The sequence below is a fragment of the Calypte anna genome, chromosome 1, assembly GCF_003957555.1.
Source record: "Calypte anna isolate BGI_N300 chromosome 1, bCalAnn1_v1.p, whole genome shotgun sequence".
NCBI classification, from domain to species: Eukaryota; Metazoa; Chordata; class Aves; order Apodiformes; family Trochilidae; genus Calypte; species Calypte anna.
The window spans coordinates 121665729-121688285 of record NC_044244.1 but is presented as its reverse complement, the minus strand read 5'-3'; the positions used below and the strand labels follow the sequence as shown (position 1 = coordinate 121688285).

General features: G+C 42.4%; 2 protein-coding genes across 3 annotated transcripts in view; one reads left to right on the top strand and one right to left on the bottom strand.

Moving 5' to 3' along the window:
- Nucleotides 1-5495: 5495 nt before the first annotated feature.
- Nucleotides 5496-18784, top strand: PDHA1 (pyruvate dehydrogenase E1 alpha 1 subunit). The gene is made up of 11 exons (XM_030469440.1): nt 5496-5821; nt 8979-9047; nt 9932-10105; nt 10851-10977; nt 13368-13459; nt 13851-13943; nt 15323-15478; nt 15709-15780; nt 16619-16686; nt 17582-17690; nt 18307-18784. The coding sequence occupies exons 1-11, from the start codon at nt 5738-5740 to the stop codon at nt 18472-18474; spliced, it is 1212 nt and encodes a 403-aa protein (XP_030325300.1). The 5' UTR covers nt 5496-5737; the 3' UTR covers nt 18475-18784.
- MAP3K15 (mitogen-activated protein kinase kinase kinase 15) overlaps nt 18702-22557 on the bottom strand; it is an 86406-nt gene continuing 82550 nt past the window's right edge. The window contains exons 26-30 of one of the 2 annotated variants that reach the window (XM_030469437.1): nt 22029-22239; nt 20361-20473; nt 20113-20210; nt 19931-20007; nt 18702-19435 (exon numbers count right to left, since the gene is read on the bottom strand). In XM_030469437.1, coding sequence (XP_030325297.1) covers nt 19327-19435; nt 19931-20007; nt 20113-20210; nt 20361-20473; nt 22029-22239 — 608 coding nt within the window. In that variant the 3' untranslated portion in view covers nt 18702-19326. Of the gene's footprint in view, nt 19436-19922; nt 20008-20112; nt 20211-20360; nt 20474-22028; nt 22240-22557 lie in introns of both variants that reach the window. The other variant, XM_030469439.1, reaches the window with a different exon arrangement.

Genomic DNA, 22557 nt, shown 5'->3' with positions numbered 1-22557 from the left:
TGAGAATTCCTGAGCAGGGGATTAGAATTTAGCATTGTTTGTGAAAATTGAAGCGTGGTCTGAAAGATAGGATACAAGTCAGTGGTTTCCACTTGGAAGCAGAGAGCAGAGCCCAGCAAACCCATTGATTCAGGTCATGCTCAGCACAACTGCTATGCAGCATGTATGGGCCTCTGAAATGGGGCTGGCAACAATTTGGCAAGCAAGAATTTCAAATTGTAGTGAGTCACAAGTGAGTGTCTTTCAAAAATATTATGCCAGTGGGAAAAAGGCAGTTGTTACACAGAGCTATATCATTGAGAATGCTATCCCTAATACGATAAAAATTAGAACACAGCAGAAGGAAGAGGCCTCTATAAAAAGCATGAAATACATACAGTTGGTTTCTTTAAATAGCTTTCTATGTACACAGAAGTTTCAGAAAATGTTTGGTTAGAGCATTTCGTTGAGCCTTCCAGACAAAAAGTCTTAGATCTTGATTTTGGATAAAACTGTACCTTTATGTATATGGCTGAAAGAAATACAATCTCAAAATGCAGGAGTGGTCAAAATGCAGCTGTAGATCACTCCCCCACTTTTCTGTGAGTTAGATCTACAGCAGCACAGTGAGAAGAAAAAATTAGGCAGCAAAGCCTCTGGCTCCTAGAAATGAGTCAATGACTGCTTTCACGTGGATGCAGATAGATGGTGAGCTGGAGTAAGTCCCAGACACTGGGTGCTCCTCTTCATCTGTTTCATTTGAAACAGCAGCTGAAACCCGAAAAATGATAATATTTCAGGATCACACCCAAAACAATAGAAAACAATGAGTTTTGGCTGACTGCCATGCAACACACCCTTGATGTGGTAATACTAGAGTCACACATGGCAAGGTGCTCCATTATGAAATATTACATCTTTCATTAAATTGTTTTCTAGTGTCATTCTCTGCTTATGATTTTATAATGTTTTCCTTCTTATTGTTTACCTCATTCATGAATTAGCTTTTTGTATTAGTTTTCTGTGGGACAATTCAGTAATTTCAGAATGTTTTAACAGTTTTTAGTGTAGAAATTGTATGTTAATGAAATACTAGGCAAAATAAAAATGTCATAGAATCATTTAGGTTTAAAAAGACCTTTAAGGTCAATATGTCCAACCTTTAGCCTCACACTGCCATGTCCACCACTAAACTATGTCCCCAAGCACCACATCTACATATCTTTTAAATACCTCCAGAGATGGTGATACCACCACTTCCCTGAGCAGCCTGTTCCAGTGTCTGACCACTGTTTCAGTACAGAAATTTCTCCTAATATGCAATCTCAACAATTTGTGGTCATTTTCTCTTGTCTCATTTTGGCAGAAGAGACTGACCTCCCCCCCACCACAACCTTCTTTCAGTCAGCTGTAGAAAGCAATAAGGTGTCCTCTCAGCCACCTTTTTTCCAGGCTAAACAACCCAATTCCCTCAGCCACTCTTATTAAGACTTGTGCTCTAGACCCTTCAGCCTCACTGCCATTCTTTGGACCCACTCCAGCACCTCAATGCTCTTCCTCTAGTGAAAGGCCCCAAACTGAACACAGTATTTGAGCTGCAGCCTCACCAGTGCTGACTACTGGAGGACAATCACTTCCCTAGTCCTGCTGGCCACACTAATTCTGATACAAGCCAGGATGCTGTTGGCTTTCTTGGCCACCCGGGCACACTGCTGGCTCATATTCAGCCAGATATTGACGACCACCACCCCCATGTTCTTCTTCACTGGGCAGCTTTCCAGCTGCTCTTTCCCAAGGCTGTAGCATCGCATGGGGTTGTTGTGACCCAAGGGAAGAACCCAGTACTTGATCTTGTTAAATCTCATTCCAAGTGGCCTCAGCCCATTGATCCAACCTGTCCAGGTCCCTTTGGAGACCCTTCCAACCCTCTGGTAGATCAACACTCTCTCCCAACTTAGTGTCATTTGCAAACTTACTGAGGGTGCCCTTGAGCCCCTTGTTCAGGTCACTTATAAAGACGTTGAAGAGAACTGTCCCTCTGGGGAACACCACTTGTGACTGGCTGCTAACTGGATTCACCACAACTCTTTGGGACAGGCCATCTGGACTGTTCTCCCCTGCAGCGGTAATGTAGATCAATGCTTTACTGTATATCCAGTGAGGACAAAATTTAAATTCCCTATGACTATAAGAAGTGTTAATAATGTATCCATCTATACATGGATAATTATAAAATTTGCTCCTCTCTATTTTTTTGTGTGGAAGAAGAATGGGTAGATGACCCTGAATGTAAAATAAGTTTTTCTGCATTCTTTTTTTTATAACAATAAATATATTTTTCTTTGAGCAGGACCATGTCCAAATTGTTATTGAACTAATTGTTATTAGTTCTCTTGAAACCTTTATTTCATAGTGCTGCTCAGTGTGAAGTGACACGCGCATTTACCACAAGCTTTCTGTCTCACCTAAAAATACCAGTATGCTTCACTCTCCTGAGCTAAAGCAGATGAGAACACTCATCTAGAGAACACTAAAACTACAGAATAAAGTGGCGAATCCTTGTTGCCATGTATAGCAGGAAATTCTGACAGCCTCACCATCTTCCCCAGTGAAAACTACCTATGCTATACATCCCCCCCATTCTCTGACCAGAGGCCAGTTTTCCAAATGAGAGGTGCTAAGAAGACATGGATTAGTAAGAATAAAAGCTGGGTGTGAAGGAGATGAAAAGATTATAGAGTTAGTGCAACGGAGAAGACAGGACAAGAAGTAGCTTGTTCGAAGTAACAGAGAAGTTAAAAACAGCACTGGGAGCCACATGGAGATCAGAGAATTTTGCTCACAATTGGGATACCAGCTGGGGAAGCTGAACAAGGCCTAGGGACAGGAGAGAGAATGAGCAGCAGGAAGATTCAACCATAGGCACAAAGTACCATGTTCAGAGGTGCTCCTTTGCCTAGTCAGTCATTATTCCCTCCTCACAGAAAAGCACTGGGGAAAGAAGAGAGATGCTACTGTTGCTGCAATTTTGGCCCCTTTGTGGTCTTCATATAGATGGCTTTTTCTGCACATCTCTCCCAAAATGTAGCATCTCCCGTGACGGGTGTCAGGAAGATTACTGTCACCATCCAACCTGAGAAAGGTTACCGTGAGTAATGCCTCGAAGCCTCATCTTTCCCTACCAATCTCCAGAGTCTGTCCCCAGCAGGTTGGTGACACGGGATGCAAAGGCAATCCTGCCACCTGCTGACAGCTGGAATCACCGCAACCCCATTTCATAGAATCATAGAATTAGCCGGGTTGGAAGGGACCTCAGAGATCATCTAGTCCAACCCTTGACCCACCGGAGCAGTTGCTAGACCATGGCACTGAGTTGTCCTTGCTAGAGACCCGAATAGGCCAGGACACTACCAGTGTCCGTGTTTTTGGAGTCGCACCTGTAACTGGTGTGCATGAACACCACTGGTGTGCATGGCTCCATTAGTAACCCCTCCGGACTTTGCTATATCAATTGATAAAAGTTCAGTTTTCAAACTGGCAGGGATTGCTACACCTTTCAGAAGTGGCCTGGGCCCTCTCAGGCTGGTGGGTACCTCAGCAGACCTGAGGAAATCCCCACACAGACCTTAGGGATAATGATTTCTCCAGCTACAGAGCCACACCTTGCCTGTGGAACGAGATCTGTATCAAGTCTGTGCTTGCTTTCCAAGCTGAGAAGTGATAGGGATTGAAGATATCCTAGGAAAAATTCATTCTGAAGCAACTTACAAACCTTTTCACATCAGTTTTTGTTCTCTTGGAGGCCAGCTGCTGTTGTTGCTCTTGCTGCTTCATGAACAATGGCTAAAGCCACTTAGGGGTGCAGAGCTGACTTGAAAAATTCAAACTTTCTAAAAGCTGTATGCCAAAAATGACTCCACAAGAAGCCTCTGTGTACACTTGCCTGTCCTGGTGTATTAGCAAGAACTGCTTTGTCCCTAGTGACAGCTGAAAACAGCACTATCTGTCTAACCATGGGTGGATTTCGTAATAGCAAAAGTGACACTACTTTCAGACTTAGGGTTTTCATTCCTTAGATGTGAAAACTGGTGGCTTTATATTGCTTCTTCTATACATCTTAGTCGGTGCAAAGGCACAGCATATTTTCAGAGTGCCTGCAGGATTGCTGCACAAAGGTAGGGTGCTCAGCACTGCTAGTGCACTGTGCTGGCACCTGTAATTAAAGCTGAAGAAAGCTTGTTCATTTTCAGTCCTCCAGCAAGCTGATGCCAAACCTGTGTCTGCTTTTACAATCTACAACTAGCCAAATACATGAACAGTTAAGCTTCCTCATAACATCTCTTCGCAGAGATGGCCACCTATTTTTGTGTTAGAGAGATGAGGAGGAAATCAGATTAACCACAAGGGTTGTAATAGAACAGGTGAACAGCCTGAGAAAGAGATGAGCAGTGCATTGGGGATCCAGATGGAGCTGTGTTTCAGAAATGGATGCCCTCTTTCTACCCTCTCTACAGCAGGCTGAGGATCGTGCTTGTGCTGGAAATGTGCCGAGTTCTGTTTAGCCCAGGGGAATCATCACACACAAACATTTGTGATACCAACAGATGAGCATAATTTATTTTCTCACTGGGCTTTTTTGGGGGGAAGTTTTCAGCTTTCAGCTGCATCAGTTCAGTGTTCAGCTACAGGGTTAAGCGTGTGCTCATGTCAGCGCTGCTCAGGGAAGCAGAGCAGGGGGGGATCCGATGCCCAGGTGTGGAGCCAGGATGGCGCGGGGAGTGGTTAACCTGGTCCGGGCACTCCGCTGCAACCTCCGTGTGAGCCTTTAGGTGGGTGGGAAGCAAACAGGAGGCAAGCTGGAGGTCAGCAGATGTGATATGAGGAGAGAACTTTTCATCACTTAGTTAAATATTAACTTTGCTGCACATTTCCCAGTGGTGGGATGCCTGTGAAATTAAGAGACTGATGTTTTAACACTTGAATTGCCTTTTACATAAAAAAACCAGTCAGGGAACACTCTTACAAAGACCAGCTCAGGTGCAGCAGAGCATGAAATACCCTGCCCTGTGCCAGTGCCCTGGCCTGTGCCGGACGAGCTATGCGAAGGCAACAACCAGAGCTGGGGAAGTGAAGCGGCTGAGGGACAGGCGGCACGGCCAAAACCCTCTTTTAGACATCAGGCTGTCCAAGGTCAGCATCAAGCCAGGTACGCTTGCTGACCTCCAAGGTTTGTTTTCTGAACAAATTAATCTTTCACCCATTTAACGATCAGCTCGTCAGCCCTCCCGGTGACGGGCTGAGCGGGAGGAAGGCGAAGCGGGGGACGGGGACAGTCCCTATGACACCTCCCCTCTCCACCCCTTCTCCCGCACACAGCTCATTCGCTGTCCGGAGGCAACGGAGCGAGGCCGGCGCTGGGCCCGGTGTGGGGTGAAGTGACCTCGCCCGGTGTCCCTCCCGTCCCTGCCCGCCCTGCCCTCCCGCACGCCCCCGCCCCCCGCTCTTCCCCGCTGCCCCCGCCAGCGCCGTCGCAGCCGGGCCCGGCGCATGCGCACCGAGGAGCAGGGCTCTCCCTCACTCCCTGGGAAAGGCGTCGGTCGGCCCGGCGCCTGTCAGCGAGTCTGGAGCGCCGTCACTCCGGGGAGGGCGTCGGTTGGCCGGAGGGGGAGGGCGGTGAGCGGTGGCAGCTGGGGCGGCGGAGGCTGAAGGAGACTCGAGGACGGGGGCCCGCGCCAGTACTGCCGCCCCTCCCCGCTCTATGCGCAAGATGCTGCTGGCCGCGCTCTCCCGGGTGCTGCAAGGTCCGGCCGCGGCCAATGCTGCCGCCGCAGCCGGTAGGACGGTGAGTGCGGACGTTACCTGCCCGGCCGGAACGCTGCCGGGGGGGGGGAAGCAGCAGCAGCAACCGCCACGGGCGCGGCGGGGCTGCCCCCCCTTCTCCATTTCCTTGTGTGTGTGTCTCGGGGGGATGCGAGAGGGGGGAAGGGAGGGTGTGCGGGAGCGGAGGCTGGGGGGAGGGGAGGGTCGCGTCGGTGCCGGTGCCGCCTCAGCCGTTAACGCCGCCCTTCCTGCCCCCCCCTTCCCCGGGGCCCCGTCACTCGCCCGGCGCGTGTGTTGGCGCGAGCCGGAGCCTTGGCGGGGCGCGGCGTGATCGGGGACGTTGGAGGCCGCGCGGGGCTTGGCCCGGTGGTACCGCCCCGGCCCGGCCCGGTTTGTCCTTTGGATAAGGGAAACGGCGCCCGGGAACGAAACGGTGGCTGCGCGCAGGAGCTCGCGATACCGGTGCCTTTCGCGGTGCCGGGTGTGTCGTGGCCTTTCCCCAGCGCCGCCGAAGCGGGAGGCATGGCGGGGGAGGCATGGCGGACACTGGTGCCGGGCTGAGGGAGGAGGGCCCTGCGGGACCCCTTCTTCTGGGTGACATTAAAATGGACGGGAGGGACGCGGCGCTCAGCGGCAGCCCCTGCGCTGGTACGGGCTGCAGGGAACTGGCGGCTGGAGCTGCCCAACCCAGAGCCCCTCTGTCCGTTCTGTGCACAGTCGTCTCTCTCCTGTTTGTATTTTTTAAAAAAGTGTTTTGATTAGTTTCTGACAGCCTTTTCTGGGCCTCTTTATTTATATATATTCTGGTTGTCAGCACGGATCAGATCTTAAACCGGGGCGTTAAACATAGCTACATTCAGAATTCAGACACCTGACTTTTTGAGCTGCTACACCTTTCTTTGTTTAAACGACAGTCTCTCTTCATCTCTTCCGGAATTTTGTTTCAAACTTTGTTATTTTTTTTGGCATTAGTGTGTCACTTGGTGTGTTTTATCTCTTTTTTCTGAAAAAATCTTCAAAACTTATTTTCACCTCTTCATCCTCCTTATTCCACAACAATGACTGTGGCCATGGGGAAGAATTAACCCTGCTGAAAAACGCTGTTGGCAAGATCAAGTAGGTGTTATGGGGCATTTTTTGATGGTTGGAAGTGAGCTGCCTTTTTGCCATTGAGAGCAAATCTCTTACTGTGCCTCTACTCTGAGGTAGCTCACTGACCTCAGCATTAACTTCTCATGGAAAAAGTAGGTGGGTGAATGTATTCACGAGAATGACATGACAGAGCAGGCTTACCAGAAGATCTTCCCAAATATGTGTTTGCATTATATATATACATTTACAAGTAAAATATCTATATCAAAAATTTCAGACATGAGTGCCCAAAATTAGTCCCTTACTGCAAGTACTTGGCCTGCTCCTGACATCCCTGTGTTTTCCTGGAATATCAAGGTAGATCTGGTTTGGATATCTTCACAGATTTTTGTACCCTAGCGATTGCCAAATATGTAAATATTTGTCTTGAATTCTGCCTTTGCATTTATAGGGAAGGTAAAAATTATCAGATAAATAGAAGCAGTCTTAATCCATAAAGCAGTAGTTTATGTATGCTTTTAGCATATTGCAAAGTGGATTTCCATGGCCCAGAGCTCACCTTACAAGGAAGCTACCTCTTACCATGTTGGCTAATAATTTGCTGACTTCTTCCCTAATTGTTTTAGTTACTTACTCCTATTTTTCTTTTCCTTCCAAATGCTGCTAACGTAGGGAGCTGTTAGTGAGGTAAGGCCTCGATCAATCTTGGCAAGGTTTGTTTTTGATATATTTACTGGCCATGTACCAGAACTTTTGTACCAGAGTTCTCAGTGTTGCTGCTTTTCTGTGGTGTTCAGGGCAGGGGGGTGGAGCAGATGGCCTACAGAGGTCACTTCCAACCTCAGCCATTCTGGGATTCTGCAAATCCCAAAGTCTTGCTTTATTTCCAGCCCTGTAAGTAAAATGCCTTTTTCTCACTAATACGGACACATTGTGATAAACAGTGCAGAAACTTGGTTTATATTAAATACTATTAAAATTAAATCTGGTAATGGGGCAGGATGGAGAAGGGTATAGTGACTGCTGAATCAACTATGCAACAGAGTGGGTAACCAATTGAATTGGTTAATTCAAATTAAGAGAGATTCAAATTAAAGGAGAATTGAAAAATTTCTCCTGACTTTTTTCATAGTTTTATACCTATCAGTTAGACCTGTTTTTTGGACACAATGACCTGGACACTCTCAAGATTTTGAAATAGTGAACCTTCAGCTAAATGAACACAATTTCCATGGTTGAATGAGCTAGTGAAATTTATGTGTAACTTAATTATCAATACAATTTTGGCACAAAATACTTTCACATTCCTTATGCTGTGGCCACAGTGCATACAGGGACAGGTAAGCATCAAATGTGGTGTTGTAGTGAAGCTTACTGAAACTGTCTTAAAAATAGCAGATGTTCATTAGTCAGCAACCTATGCTTATTCCTTAAGACAGAACAGTAATGTGTTTTTAAACATCACTCTTGCCTCTTCTCTACCACACCACCTTTTCTGTTGTTCCGTGTTTCGTATATCCTCAGGTATGTCACTATTTTTTTTATAACTTTTTAAGTAGTTGCTATGATGCTGTCCACTCAAATGGTAGTCTTGTTTTCATTGTATGGCCTTGCATGTCCCCAGCTTCTATTCCTATTGAAAAGAATTAGTGACAGGAGTTCATATTTCAGAAATCTGATGGGTTGGTTTGTTTTGTTTTGTATTTTTTCAATAATGCATTGGCTGTCTCTACTCATATAGGCAATCTGCCATGTGAAGGGAAAAATATTTATTTTTGTAGTTTTGATTCTCCTCACAGTCTTTTGAAACTTACTGGTTATGTTTTAGCTAATCAAAAGCATTACAAATTTAAAATTCCATTCTCTTTTTTGATTTTAAATATTGGGTTTTATAGGACTTCTAGCATATGTGAAGAAAATAAAAGCTCCTTGGTGGCATTATAAGGATATGTCACTGACAAGTTTAATTTAAAAATTATTTCAATTTGAGATTACTGTTAAAAATTATTTGAGAATTCACCTGCTTTTGCTTGGTAATTATCAGGTAACCATTTAGTCTTTTTTGTTTGTCTTTTGTTTCTTTTAAGGCATCTCGAGTGATGGTAGCATCACGAAACTATGCAGACTTTGCAAGTGAAGCTACGTTTGAAATTAAGGTAAAGAAACTGAACCCTTAATACTGACATTCTGTGTGTTTGTTGAAGGTCTTGATACGATGGACTTGCTGCCTTACAGTTTCTATCAGGAAAGTACTTTTTGAGTTTCCACAATTAAACCCCTCACTTGCAGGCTTGATTTTGTAAGTGCAGTCCTGTGCTTGGGTATCTGTATCAAGATTTCCTGTTTCTTAAGAATGTTGTGATTCTTTGCAGCTGTGATACTGCAAAGCAGCTGTGAGGAAAGAGTCACAGAGGAGCTTAAGAACCTTTTCTGTTCTGAGGAGAAGACCATCAATTTTTCCATAATGCTTTTAAACCAAATAGCTGGTGTCAGCTGCTTACCTTTCTTTCCATGTCCCTTTTGTTTATGGATTTATGAGAGCAGTATCCCAGATGTGCAGCTGATTTTGGAGGAAAAATATGCAGGTCCATACGGATTTTGGAGGAAAAATATTACATCCTTTTTAATGGTTGATTTGGTGCTGCTCAAAAAACATGTTTTAGTCTTGTCAGCTTTCCACAGTGGCAGTGCTTCTATTGACAGGAGCTTTTGTGCTGGCTTTTCATCCAGGAGTTGATAAAAGAAACTCTCTTCCATTTTATGAGGTCTTTAGTTTGTCTACTGCTAGTAGGAACTACACAGCTTCATTTTATGAGTTGAAATTGGACTTTACTAAGGTAAAACTTTTATTTCCTCAAACTTGGAAATAGCGTGCAAACTGTACAGTTATTTTGACTTAGGAATTTAGGTTTTGTTGGCTTTTTGGAAAAAAAGACAGTAAATCCGAACTTGAAAATGGCACATCATCTATATAAAAAAAGTGATATTCATCAATAGAATAAACTACTTTAAAGAAATGATTACTCATTCAACTTTGCAGAAATGTGACCTCCATCGCCTGGAAGAAGGCCCTGGTACCACAACAGTGATGACCCGAGAGGAGGGACTCCATTACTACAAGAAGATGCAGACCATACGGCGTATGGAGCTGAAGTCTGACCAGCTGTACAAGCAGAAGATTATTCGTGGCTTCTGCCACTTATATGATGGTCAGGTAAGAATTGTTTTTCTCAAGAGGTTTTATATTGCCTTACCATACTTAATTAGGGACTTGAATAGAGTGCAAACTAAATCAAGAACTGAGTATCCCTGTACAGTGTTGGAAGTTGCCAATGGATCCATTTATTTTGTTCATTGTTTCTTTTAAAATGATGTCCTAGTACACAGGGGAATCCCTGAGATCTTGGGACAGCAGCAAAGAGAGAAGGCAAGGTGCAGCTGAAGACAGCTAAATGGGAGGAATGAGCAACTGCATCCTACTCAGTTCAACACATTTGGAAGCTCACGTTCTCCTCCTCAGGCTTGATTGATGTTTTTTGTTCCCATGTCTCATAGGTCACGTGCCTTCTAAAAAGCAATAGCCAGGAGAACAAACTTCATGAACTTAGTGAAACTTTGCCATCTGTCCAGTCTGTGGTGCTGTTTTTGAACAAGGGTTATTTAGATGCTTCGTTTGGGAGATAGGTGTAGAAGAAGCCCAAAGATCTGTGCAGTTTCTGGTTCCCCTCCTTGACTGCTTATATTAGTTGAAATCAGGACAGCTTGGAATTCAGAGCCCAAGGTTACTGTAGCTCCAAATTCTGCAAACACAGGCCTGTTCACCTTGAAATTTAAGGCAGTCTCCTGTATCTTGTGTTCTTCCTGTTTTCTGATGGTACATGAAGTATTTGGAACCACCTAGCCTTTGCCACTTTGCTGACCATGAAAACTGTGTGCTTTTCTTCATTTCTTTGTAACAGGAGGCTTGCTGTGTGGGGCTGGAAGTTGCTATAAAGCCAACAGACCATGTGATAACAGCTTACAGAGTTCATGGCTTCACCTACATACGAGGAGTGCCCATTCGAGAAATTCTTGCTGAACTTACAGGTTTGTGCTAAGTCAAATGAGGATTCATATGCTGATGATGTTAGGTCAGAATTTTTTATTCAAATTCAAAATGATGCTGGTGCACAAAGTATGTTTGAGCTATGGAAGCAATTTAATTACATAGCTGGTTAAATAAATTGTTTAATTTTATGATGCACATTTATAGAATATAAGTTGTAATAAGTAGTTCATATTTTGAAAGCACAAATTCAGAAAATTTTTCTTGCCACTGTATCCTGTATGTAATGTGCTGCAGCATCTTGTTTAAATGTTCTCAATAGCACAGGGCATTACCCTCCCTAGGAGATAAACTTGGATTTTTCAGAATTATGCTGCTGAAGTCTTAGGAAGCCTGTTAAACCCTGCCTGTAATGATAAACTGAATCATTTGGGAAAATTTGACTGTAGCAACAATATTAGAGAATAATTTAGACAGGTTTAAGATTTTGCAGAAAGGAGAGATGGTTATTCGCAATAGGGCTGTAGGTGGAGTGGAGTGTAGGTTGAAGAGAGGAGTGGATCAGCCTGCTGAACTGTTAGGCATTAAGTGCCAGAAGTGAGAAACGAGGAGTTCCAGGGCCTTTAGGAATCATTGGTATAGTAAAGTCTTGATATGAGCATTTGCATTCTTGAGACATTAATATAGGAAAGCACATTTTGGAGGCAGAGGTGAGGTTTCCTATACTGAGAATATATATGTGTGTTAAGAATGCATATTAATTACATGCACAAAACCCCAGAAGGTAGTTGATGCTCGAGTACCACTGGAGACTGATATAAGAGAGAAAGTAAGGAGGAGATTGTCACAGCTGAAGTCTACTATGGGCCCTGAAACTGCAAGTATCAGTGATGATGTGGATTTGTATTAATGATTTATTTCCACATCTCACATCATCTTCTATAGCAGTTGTCCTTGGGGTTAATGGGGTTCTTTTAATTGGGAAAGAGCAGTTGCAGCAGAGGGGCTTTTATTCCAAAAAAATACCCTTGTGACAAGTTTCTAGAGGGGGAGTGCTGCTGAAACTGATTCTTGAAAACAAAGATCTAGACTGGAAATGCCAAACTGAAAGATAGTCGGAGTTACAGTGACCAGGAAAGGACAAAAATAAAGTCTTTAAATTAATAGATAAGATCCTATAGAAAACAAACTACAGAAAAGGATGTTCCAGGGAAATTGACAACTCCCTGAGAAATGGATTTGTGTTCTAAGAAAACTGGAAAGTAAAGCAAAAGCTGACATTGATCAGTCAGATGCTCTTAGCTAAAATTCAAGAAAGGATTGTACAAATAGTGGAGAGAGATTTCTGGAGTTTAATTGCACTTAAGAAAAATAGGTTCTAATTAAAATTAGGCAATCTTTTTTTCCCCCTTTTACTTGCGTTGGCTGTAGCTGGCAGAAGCTGTAGCTCACATGAAATCAATTCATAAGCATATGAAAGGGATGAGATAGACAAATAATAAAAATGATCTAGTGTTAGGAGAAAGGAGAGTACAAGTTCCAGAAAGCCTTTACAGCTTTGGGAGTTTCAAATTCTAAAGTAAACACCAAGGCCATGGCAAAAAGACAACCAAACAAGCTGTGTTTATTAGAAATAAAATAGAAGTTTGCGTGGCTATTAACAATACAGATTAAAATATGAAATGGAGTGGGCTGATGAGAAATTCTGTGTTCTTAGGTCAGCTCATTTTATAGGGTTTGTTGTAGTGCTTCATGGACCACCAGTTATCTTCAAACTACAGCTTGAAAAAAGGAGACTTCAATGTTTATCATGGGGCAGGAGTTGCTGGTTGGGGTCTTTTGGTTGGGGTTTTTTGTTTTTGTTTTTGTTAGTTTGGTTTTTTTAACTGCCCTATCTAATAATAGAATCATAGAATGGTGTGGGCTGGAAGGGACCTTAAAAAACATCTAGTTCCAGTTGTCACAGGAAAGACAAGTGTAGATTATTGCAACTGATTTGGAACAGTGTTGATTACTTTTGGCTTCTGCCAGAAAGTTATAAAGACTCTAAATAGTACTTCTTACTGATTACATGTATGAGAAATATAGACCATGTTGGCTATTAAAAAAAGCAACATCATATATTTTTCAGAAAATTCTTTTGCATAGTAGGACACTGAAACTTATTGGTTGGCCTTAAAATTTCTTCTTTATTTCATTCCACATGTCCTGAAATATGTTTTCATGGTCATTCTCTTTTTTCCCCTTTGTCTTACTTGTTCTGTGGTATATTTTCCCATGAACTCTTTGGGGAGAGGCCATTGTGCCTTAACTCCACATAGATCTAGAGGCAACAAAATGGTCTTGTGTTACTACTGTTAGGAATTGAATCTGATGTTCCCATTTGTATTTTCCCTCCAAAAAAATCAATTGCTTGTTACTCATGTTTCAGGTCGAAAAGGAGGATGTGCGAAGGGAAAAGGAGGATCAATGCATATGTATACCAAAAACTTCTATGGTGGCAATGGTATTGTTGGTGCTCAGGTATATACGTGACTTCACCTTAAAGCAAAGTTGAATTGGACTCATGTCCTGTGCCTGTGTTTCCATTTGTGCTTTGTGAGCTTGTATGCAAATACCATTGCTCCAGGGCTATTAAATCTGTTAGGTCTTTATTCTGGTTTGCTCACCATTTTGTAAACTGTGGCAAAACCAAATCAAATTGAGAATATAGTTAATGTGTGTATTTGAGAATGTAGTTAATATTTGTATTTTGATTGTAATAGAGGCTGGAACAAATGGAAGTTGGCTGGGGAGAGGTTGGTTGTTGAGCAGATCTTTGACAGTGTAACCGTCTTTACTGTCCACAAGCTGCTGTTTCCAGCTCCTCTAAACATTGGTGTAAAACTCTGGTGTGTCCTGTCCTCTCTGATAGGTTCCTCTTGGAGCTGGGATTGCGCTGGCCTGTAAATACTTCAATAAAAACGAAGTCTGCTTGACGTTATATGGGGATGGTGCAGCCAACCAGGTAAATGAGCTTTGTCTTGTGTGGCTCTGTGAGGAGGAGTGTGTGACTGTGAGTATCAATTTTCCTTCTCTGAACTGTGAGCTCTGCCTTTCCACAGGGTGGTGGGAGAGCACCTTTCACCCTGCCTGTGTACTACCCCCAAACCAGGCAGCATCTGATTTAGAACTTATGCAAAGATTGTTGTGTTGGGCTTTCTGCTTCAAGGAGGCTTTATTAGAGTCCACTGATACTGAAGATCAGTCCTGGAGAGAGAGAGACAATGTACAGCCTCTATCCTGCAGTTTTTCTTAGGGCTTTTTTTGTGAAGTGCTGTTCACTGAGACAAGCCTTGTGTAGATGGCTGAGCAATGTGCAAATATTGGGCACTAGCACCTCTTAGTTGTGTTGCCTTAGGTGTTTGAGAAGGGCTGCATTTCAAGTACTGTATAGTGCTTGGAAGGGTGATTTAGATGAACAGTTACAAAGTTAATTGCTAGTTTTGTCTTCATGTATCAGGAATGTAGCATGTGGTTGGATTATTTTTATCCTGTTTTGGACCTGTGTGAATGTCTGTCCTTCCCCACCCCCATTTTGTACTCTGCCCGTGTCATTTGAGTGGAGGGAATGTCTCAGCTCCTTCCATTCTGGACTAAGTGCTCTAGATACTTAGAAAGTGGGTTGGGATAGTGGTTGTGTGAACGGTGTTTCCAGCCATGGGAGAATGAGTTCTAGTTACTCTTGTTTCCTATTGCAAGTGGCTCACCTAAATGTAACACCTGAAGTCTCTGTGCTGTAAGGAGAGAGAATTCTGAGTGGTAGCAGTGTAGGTGATGGTGATGCTGAAGAGGGAGAAACATTTCTGACTATTTCTGAATACAGAGGAGAGGCCAGAGCATCTTGCAGAGCCACTTACTACTGACATTCCAGCTGGTCTGTTGTGTTACCAGCAGAGACATTAAGCCAGGTAAAAAACTGGTGGTTTAGAGTGTACTGTTGATAGAATTTACCACTTTCAAAACTGTTCTTGGTTTTCCCTGTCTGATCTAAGTACAAAGGCTTACACAGTCACTGGTGCAACTTCAGTTTGCTGTAGCAGCATCCTGACAGGTTAGTCAGTTGTGACTGTAGCTGAAATACTTGCATGAAGTTTGAAGGTTTTGTGCTACCCTAAGAGAAATACGAACTAGGTTTAAAAATTAAGTTCTATGAACAGTTTGTTGAGATTAAACTTACAAGGTGCAGCTTCTCTTTTATTCCTGCTGAGCTGCAGCAAGTGGTTGGTTTTCCCCTTCAGTATTAAAATTTCTCCTGGCTTGACTTCTGCAACTAAATGCTTTTGCTGGTGCCTTCTGCTTATGGTGAGCTCCGTGTCAGTATGCAACTTGCTCTTTTTCTTTCAGGGCCAGATATTTGAAACCTTCAATATGGCAGCCTTATGGAAGTTGCCTTGTGTTTTCATCTGTGAGAACAACCGGTATGGAATGGGAACTTCAGTTGAAAGAGCTGCAGCCAGTACTGACTACTACAAAAGAGGAGATTTCATTCCAGGGCTCAGGGTGAGGACAAACCCAGCTTTTTTTGCAGGGTGGAAGTGTGAGGGGCATACATGCACACATACCTGCACAATGCATACATATATCTGTATTTTATGTATACATATATTTATAAATATTTAAGTATAGGAATTTTTTTAACTGAATTCCTATTTAAATTATAAAAGTACTGAAATTGGAAGTTCAAAGTTTGCCATGTTTTTTTGCCTCAACTTGTGGTTTCCGTTTATCAGGTGGATGGTATGGACGTTCTCTGCGTTCGAGAAGCAACAAAGTTTGCAACTGAGTACTGTAGATCTGGAAAAGTAAGTCTGCCATCATCATTCCTTTTCCATAGCCAGATTATTGCTTCATAAACAGTTCCTCTTATAGACCATTTACTCCATCCATTGCTGAAATCTTACCTAACCTTTATTTAGTTTTTTCTCTACAGAGTTGAATCTGTAAAGAATTGCATGGTTCTTTCATTTTGTTAGTATTTATTAATATGCAGTTGATATTAATCAAGCATCTAAAAAAACCCAACAACCAACATCAGAAACCCATGCTCTTATACTCTGTCATCCTTTTCCCCATTCCTACCCCAATTAAATTCTGTTGTGAAAGGTGTTTTGACTGTGAGGCAGTCATGTTCTTTGTGAGGAGATTAATTAGGGGAAGCATCAACGAAAGGAGTAATCATTCTGTATTTATAACAAATGGAAAGTGAAGTAAATCTTTGTGAGTCAGCAGTAGTGTCTGTCACCCAAGTATGATACACTGGTTTTCAAGATTACTGTATTTGGTGAAACTGTTTGTGCTGGGAACTTACAAGTGAAAAAGGAGAATAAGATTTTGTTAACAAACTCACAGTGAAACAAGAGGCAGTGTGAAATAGTTTGAGTAAAGGGGGAATGGCATTGGTAGGGAAAAAATTGTTTAATGCTGCTCAGTAAGAACATGAGAGTAAAGGCTTGAAATATATCAGTGTAGGTGTCCCTTTGAACAGAGTTAAGTTCCATGTGACTAACTGAGATGTTATGTAAATTAAACTGAAAAAATTGAACAAAAACCATCACTGCTGCAATTCACCCATAGTAAGTACTTGCTGCTCTAACAACAAATTAGTTGCTCAAGGTGGTAACACTGTTTTTGCTTTTTGAGGGTCCTATTGTGATGGAGTTACAGACATACCGTTACCATGGCCACAGTATGAGTGACCCCGGAATAAGGTACTGTGATATTCTTTAATTTCTGAAAACAGAAAGTATTGATGGCCAGAATCCTGAAACCCTTGCATTCGATGTTTAAATCCCCTGTGAGCTGCTTATAAAGGTTATGATGAAATTGCTATGAGTAGTCTCATCACTCAGCTCATTACTGGGTTGATAATCCACAGTCACGTAACATACCTGCTTTACTTGCAGGATTGAGATTTTAGTTTTAGAACAAGCACAAAAAGTCAGTTAAACTTTCATACTTTCTATTAATAGGTTCTATTTTCTGTGTGACTTTATGGTGTGTTCTAATTAAGCTTTGACTGAAAAGCACTGTATTTTTGCAGGGTTGTTTTGTTGTTTTCTTTTTTAGAGTATTTAAAATCTTGTAAGCTAAAATTACAGAACAGTTTGGACTGTCTGGTCAAGTAGAACATTTCTTAAAAATATAAACATATAGGTGGCAAAAAGACTCTAGTGTTGTTCCAGGTAACAAATCTGACTCAATCTACATGAAGCAGAGGTGTATCCTAACACTTAATTTGAAACTTGTAGTGAATGGGAAGCACACAGCAAGCCACCTCTCCCCTCGACACATCCCCCACCTTACCCCTTAGGGGAGATGAAAAGGAGGAAATATTGCTCCTTGCATTAACTGTCTCGGGCTGGGATTGCTCCTATGTTATACTCAAGGCTGGAGCTACTTCAGCTTGGTTGCTGCTTACAGGTCTGAAAAGCGTTCTAGTTGTACCTGTGCCACCCTTTGAGTGATTAATATTGTTGTATTTCTTTACATTCCTGAAAAGTCTTTGGTCACACCTTTTTTTTTTTCTAAAACATGAGCTGTGTCTAGAGCTTTGCCTCTATTTAAGAATACTGCTGTTCATGTCTTTCCTTGTCTTGCTTCTAGCTATCGGACTAGAGAAGAAATTCAAGAAGTGAGAAGCAAAAGTGATCCCATTACCTTGCTGAAGGACAGAATGGTCAACAGTAACCTTGCTAGCATTGAAGAGTTAAAGGTATGGCTGTTAATTGCTATTTAAGCAAGATCTTGAGCTTTCACACACTAATGCTCTCTGAAAAGCACATCATAGGGCAGCATACATCACCTGTTTGTTTTTTAATTCTTTAAAGTTAGTTACACCATCACTTCTCCTGGGGAAGTTTCATTGCAGACTAACGACACTGCACTCCTATGGAAAGGAACTTTGCTTTTGCATGCTGAGTGTAATGCAGCTCTTGTCAAATGCAGCTCTTGTCAAATGCAGCTCTTGTCAAATGCAGCTCTTGTCAAATGCAGCTCTTGTCAAATGCAGCTCTTGTCAAATGCAGCTCTTGTCAAATGCAGCTCTTGTCAAATGCAGCTCTTGTCATACAGTAGCATGGAGAAATCAAAATTACCCAGGCTTTCTCAGCTACCTAGGATGGGGTAGGTCTCTGAAACTGAAATTATCAGAGGTAAAAGAAATCCTAGTGAAGCCAGGCTTCAAAGCTAATATTGTAAATACTTTTATCAACTCTGCTTTAAAAAAATGACATGGACACTGTTTTTGCAGACTTCATCCTTGTGTTTTTATTAAAAATTATGCTGCTTGTTTTGAACTGTTTTATGATAAGCATCTATTTTTTATGTAGGAAATTGATGTGGCAGTAAGAAAGGAGATTGAGGAAGCAGCTCAGTTTGCTACCACTGACCCAGAGCCACCAGTGGAAGATCTGGGTAACCACATCTTCTTCAACGAGCCACCCTTTGAAGTGCGTGGCCCAAACCAGTGGATAAGGTACAAATCTGTCAGCAGCTAAAGGGCCTTTTTGTTGGCGTAACTTATTCATAAGGAAAAGTGAATGTATTTACAGGAAATATAATGACTTGGAAACAAACCTTAAGCTTATTTAAAAGCTCTTTCAAAAAGAGGAAAAGTGTAGTGAAATCCATCTGAGTATGGATTTTCCTAAACACACTGAATGTTGTTTCAGAAGGAGCTAAATTAAGACAAAGCAGCCTTTTATTTAAATTGATATATATTGGCTTTACTCACTTTCCTTTGGATTGCTGTATGTGGTATGTACAGTGTAAAAAGAAAACAAAAATATTAAACTTTACCAACATTTATCTGATGGTCTGTTTGCTTTATTTCCTGGTGAACCATTTTTCCCAAAATACACCAAAAAGCCACTTAGATGCTATGTTTCAGCTGTGGAAAAGCTATTAAACAAAAACATCACACCAGACTTTTCTTGGTAGGTCAGTGAAAGTAGCTTTAATACAAAAAGCTATGTACATTCAGCTATGAAGGGGTGATAGGTGCTTGAGCGTGTCCCCTCCCTGCTCACGGCCAGCAGAAGTGCAGCACATTAAGTTCACAGTTTTCATGATGCTAAAAGCCAGTTCAGGTGTGTGATACCTCTTTGGCAGAAAAGGTTTGGGTTTTTTTCCTCAGTTAATGTTTGACACTACATTGATAGGCATTTGTCTTCTGCATTGCTCTGTCATAAATAATTTAAGTGCATTGACACAGATTAAAGCTGTTTCTATTCACTGTGTATTACACTGATGGTCAAACAAGCTCTATAATTGTGCAAAATCTGCAAGGCATACATACATACATACATATATATACACATCTAATACCTAAAGTGTTAGGAATGTATCTTTTATTTGTTTATTCCCATTACTTTTTCTCCTCCCAAAGCATTCACCTCCTGCACTGTGGTCTTCCGGTGGTTTAATATTGCATTCCAAATTCTGCCAAGAAGACCACCCCTGTATGAAGAAGAACAGAGAACAGTGAGGGAAAATTCCAGCATCTCCATTATTCTGAAGTGAGCAAGAAGTAAGGTCTGGAAATATAGCAAGGATATACCAACTGTAACAGTAGATAGAACATGCTGTAGTTTTAGCCATAACCTTAAACAGCTTCTTTCAGTTGAGCCAGGGGTTTACTGAATTAAAGGAATCAAGAGGTAGGAAAAACAAGGTTTTTTCTGCCTGTTTTCTATGATTGCATCATCCTGAATGGCACAAAAATAGCTCCCAGCCTTGATGAAGACCAAAACTTGGATGGCGTGATGCACCTGAGGTGGAGCTGTTACACTGGGTCTGTTAAGATGTGAGAAACTACCAGAAAATCAGAGATGAAATTCACAGTAGTTGCCATGGAAGTATCAGCAGCCTATTTGAATAATTTAACTTTTAAAAGTTTTTTTTACAAACTACTTCAATGAAGCTCTAATAATGAACAAAGAAGTACTTTCTTACTGTAGTTGAAGATAACGCAGATCATCTTCAGTGATATCATTAAGGACAGTACTTAGTGTATAATCTTCTTCAGCAAACTAAAAGGTAAATTTATTCCTAAATTAATAATTCTCCTTCGAAAGCTAATTATGACTACAGCGACCTTTTGTTGATTTGTTTTTAAAGGTGATTGCTTTTTTTACCTTTTTAATGGCATCTAAGTCTGCTCCTTGTTGTTTCAGCCAGTTCATGAGCTCAGGGTCAGCGTTCTCTTTACAAGTTCCTGCAGACCATTGGGAGTCTTTAACAGAAAACAAAATATAGGTTGATACACCTCTAAACGAGGGCATTAGTGGTGGTTTTCAGGCCACAACAGATGGTGTTTTATCGCTGAAACATGATCCAACGTATTTGTGTGCAACTTTCAAAAGTATGCATTACTTCCTCATACCTTTGGGTTTAAGTTTTAATCGAAGCAAGCGTAATTCCTGAGATTTTTGCTCCAAAGATTGTCGTAAGAGGGTCTGATACTCTTTCTCCTTCTGCACAAGGTTTTCCATAAGTCTGTTACCATATGAGAGAGATAAAACAGAATCATACTGAGAAGTATAGCTGAAAAAAACCCCAACCATTTTTAGTAACCACCAAAGACAAAGGCACTTGAGAGATACTGTCTTAAGTAACATTTTATGGCTTACAGACTTCATTTTGGTTGTCTGAGATTCAGCTTGATGGTGGCACTTTAAAACTTTCACCTTTGCAGAATTTAGTAAAAAGCTTGTAAATTCTGTTTTGCAGCTTCTCTTGGCCTTTATAATGTAATGCACTGCTGAACAGTGCAACACTGCTTTAGCAGGGACTTTCTGATCACAGATTTACATCACATCCATAAAGAACACAAACTTCAGCAGCTAACACACTGGCAGCAGCCTCCAAATGTAACCCATGAGAGATAGGACAGGGGCTCTGCATGTGCTAATTAGCAGGCAGCCTCTGATGGGCTAGGACAGAGGTGCTTTGGCCTTTCCCTTGCAGGAACAACTTTGAGGGCACTGCTGCTGGCTCAGGGGCCATCCAAGGAAACAGGAAGGAAACTGACACAGTTGCACAAACCTAATTACTTAACAGTAAAAATCCAATGTGTTCTAAAAAAAAAAAAAAACCAAACATTAATTACACAGAAACAGAAGTTGTACTGAAGGCTTTTGAAGGTTGTCAGACTGGTTTTGCCAGCATATTCTGAATCTGCTTGTGTTCCTTGAAGAGCTGCTTTATAAGGCAATACCAGGTGAGGAGCATTCATGTCATTTATGTCACTGTAGAGTGCAATGTCTACATCTGGGCATTTCACAGAATCACAGAATATTTAGGTTGGAAGAGACCTCCAAGATCATCCAGCCCAACCTTTGATTAACACCACAGTCAACTACTAAACCATGTCCTTAAGGACCAGGTCCAAACACCTTTTAAATACCTCCAGGGATGGTGACTCCACCTGGGCAGGACATTCCAACGCCTGACAACCCTCTCAGTGAAAAAACGTTTCCTATCATCCAGCCTAAACCTCCCCTGGTGCAGCTCCCATCCATTCCCTCTGCTCCTATCACAGTTCCCTAAGGAGCAGAGGCTGTTTCCCTCCTCTCTCCAACCTCCCTTGAGGCAGCTGAAGAGAGCTCTAAGGTCTCCTCTCAGCCTCCTCTTCTCCAGACTGAACACCTCCAGCTCCCTCAGCCTCTCTTCACAGGACTTGTGCTCCAGGCCCTTCAGGAGCTTTGTTGCCCTTCTCTGGACACTCTCCAGCACTTCTGTGTCGCTCCTATAGTGAGGGGCCCAGACCTGAACACAGGACTCAAGATGTGGCCTCACCAGATCTGAATACAGAGGGATGATCACCTCCCTGTCCCTGCTGCAACACTGTTCCTAATACAAGCCAGGATGCCACTGGCTTGCTTGGCCACCTGCACACACTGCTGAGTCAGTATTCAGTCGACTGTCAACCAATAACCCCAGGTCCCTTTCCAACTTACAGCTCTCTGACCACACCTCTCCAAGTCCAAAGACTTTCCCAGTCTTTTCAAAGACTGGCTAAAACCAAATCCAGTCTTTATAGAAGGGTTACCTTAAGGTCTCTTGTTTAAGTCTGCCCAGCTCCAGGCTAAGCTGCTGCTGAGCCTCGTGTGACACCACAAAACTAGTGGTGACAACTCCTGGTGTGCTGGCAGGCTCCTCAGCTCCACTGCGTTCAGCAGGCTGGTAACTCTCCTCCACTTCATCACCATCCTTGTCCCCACCTTCCGTTTCTGATGCTGGCTCAAAGTGAGCTCGAAGCTCTGGTGAAAGGAAACAGTGTTAAATTATGAATTGTTTTTTGACAAGTCTGTCTTTAGAAATACTAAAATTTCATCTGTGTTGCTGCAGGTGGGTGGAGCTTCAGCTGAGGAAGTGGGCTGCTGGCACGACGTGCTTTATTGCAGTAGTAAAGCCCTATGTGATCTAAACCACAGATTCCCTGGCATCAATTCTGAACTAAGCAGCATTGTAATAGCTCACCTGTAATGCATCAGTAGAGGTAGGTAGCTGTAGATTACAGCTGTCGAGGTGACAAGTAGATTTGTGATGAAACGAATAATAAGATAGTTAGTCAAATG

Bases quoted from the DNA above. Each gene is read 5' to 3' on its own strand.
- PDHA1 (XM_030469440.1), top strand. From the start codon at position 5,738: ATGCGCAAGATGCTGCTGGCCGCGCTCTCCCGGGTGCTGCAAGGTCCG. The intron at 10,978-13,367 runs GTTTGTGCTAAG...CTCATGTTTCAG, and splicing joins AATTCTTGCTGAACTTACAG to GTCGAAAAGGAGGATGTGCG. The intron at 15,781-16,618 runs GTAAGTCTGCCA...TTGCTTTTTGAG, and splicing joins AGTACTGTAGATCTGGAAAA to GGTCCTATTGTGATGGAGTT.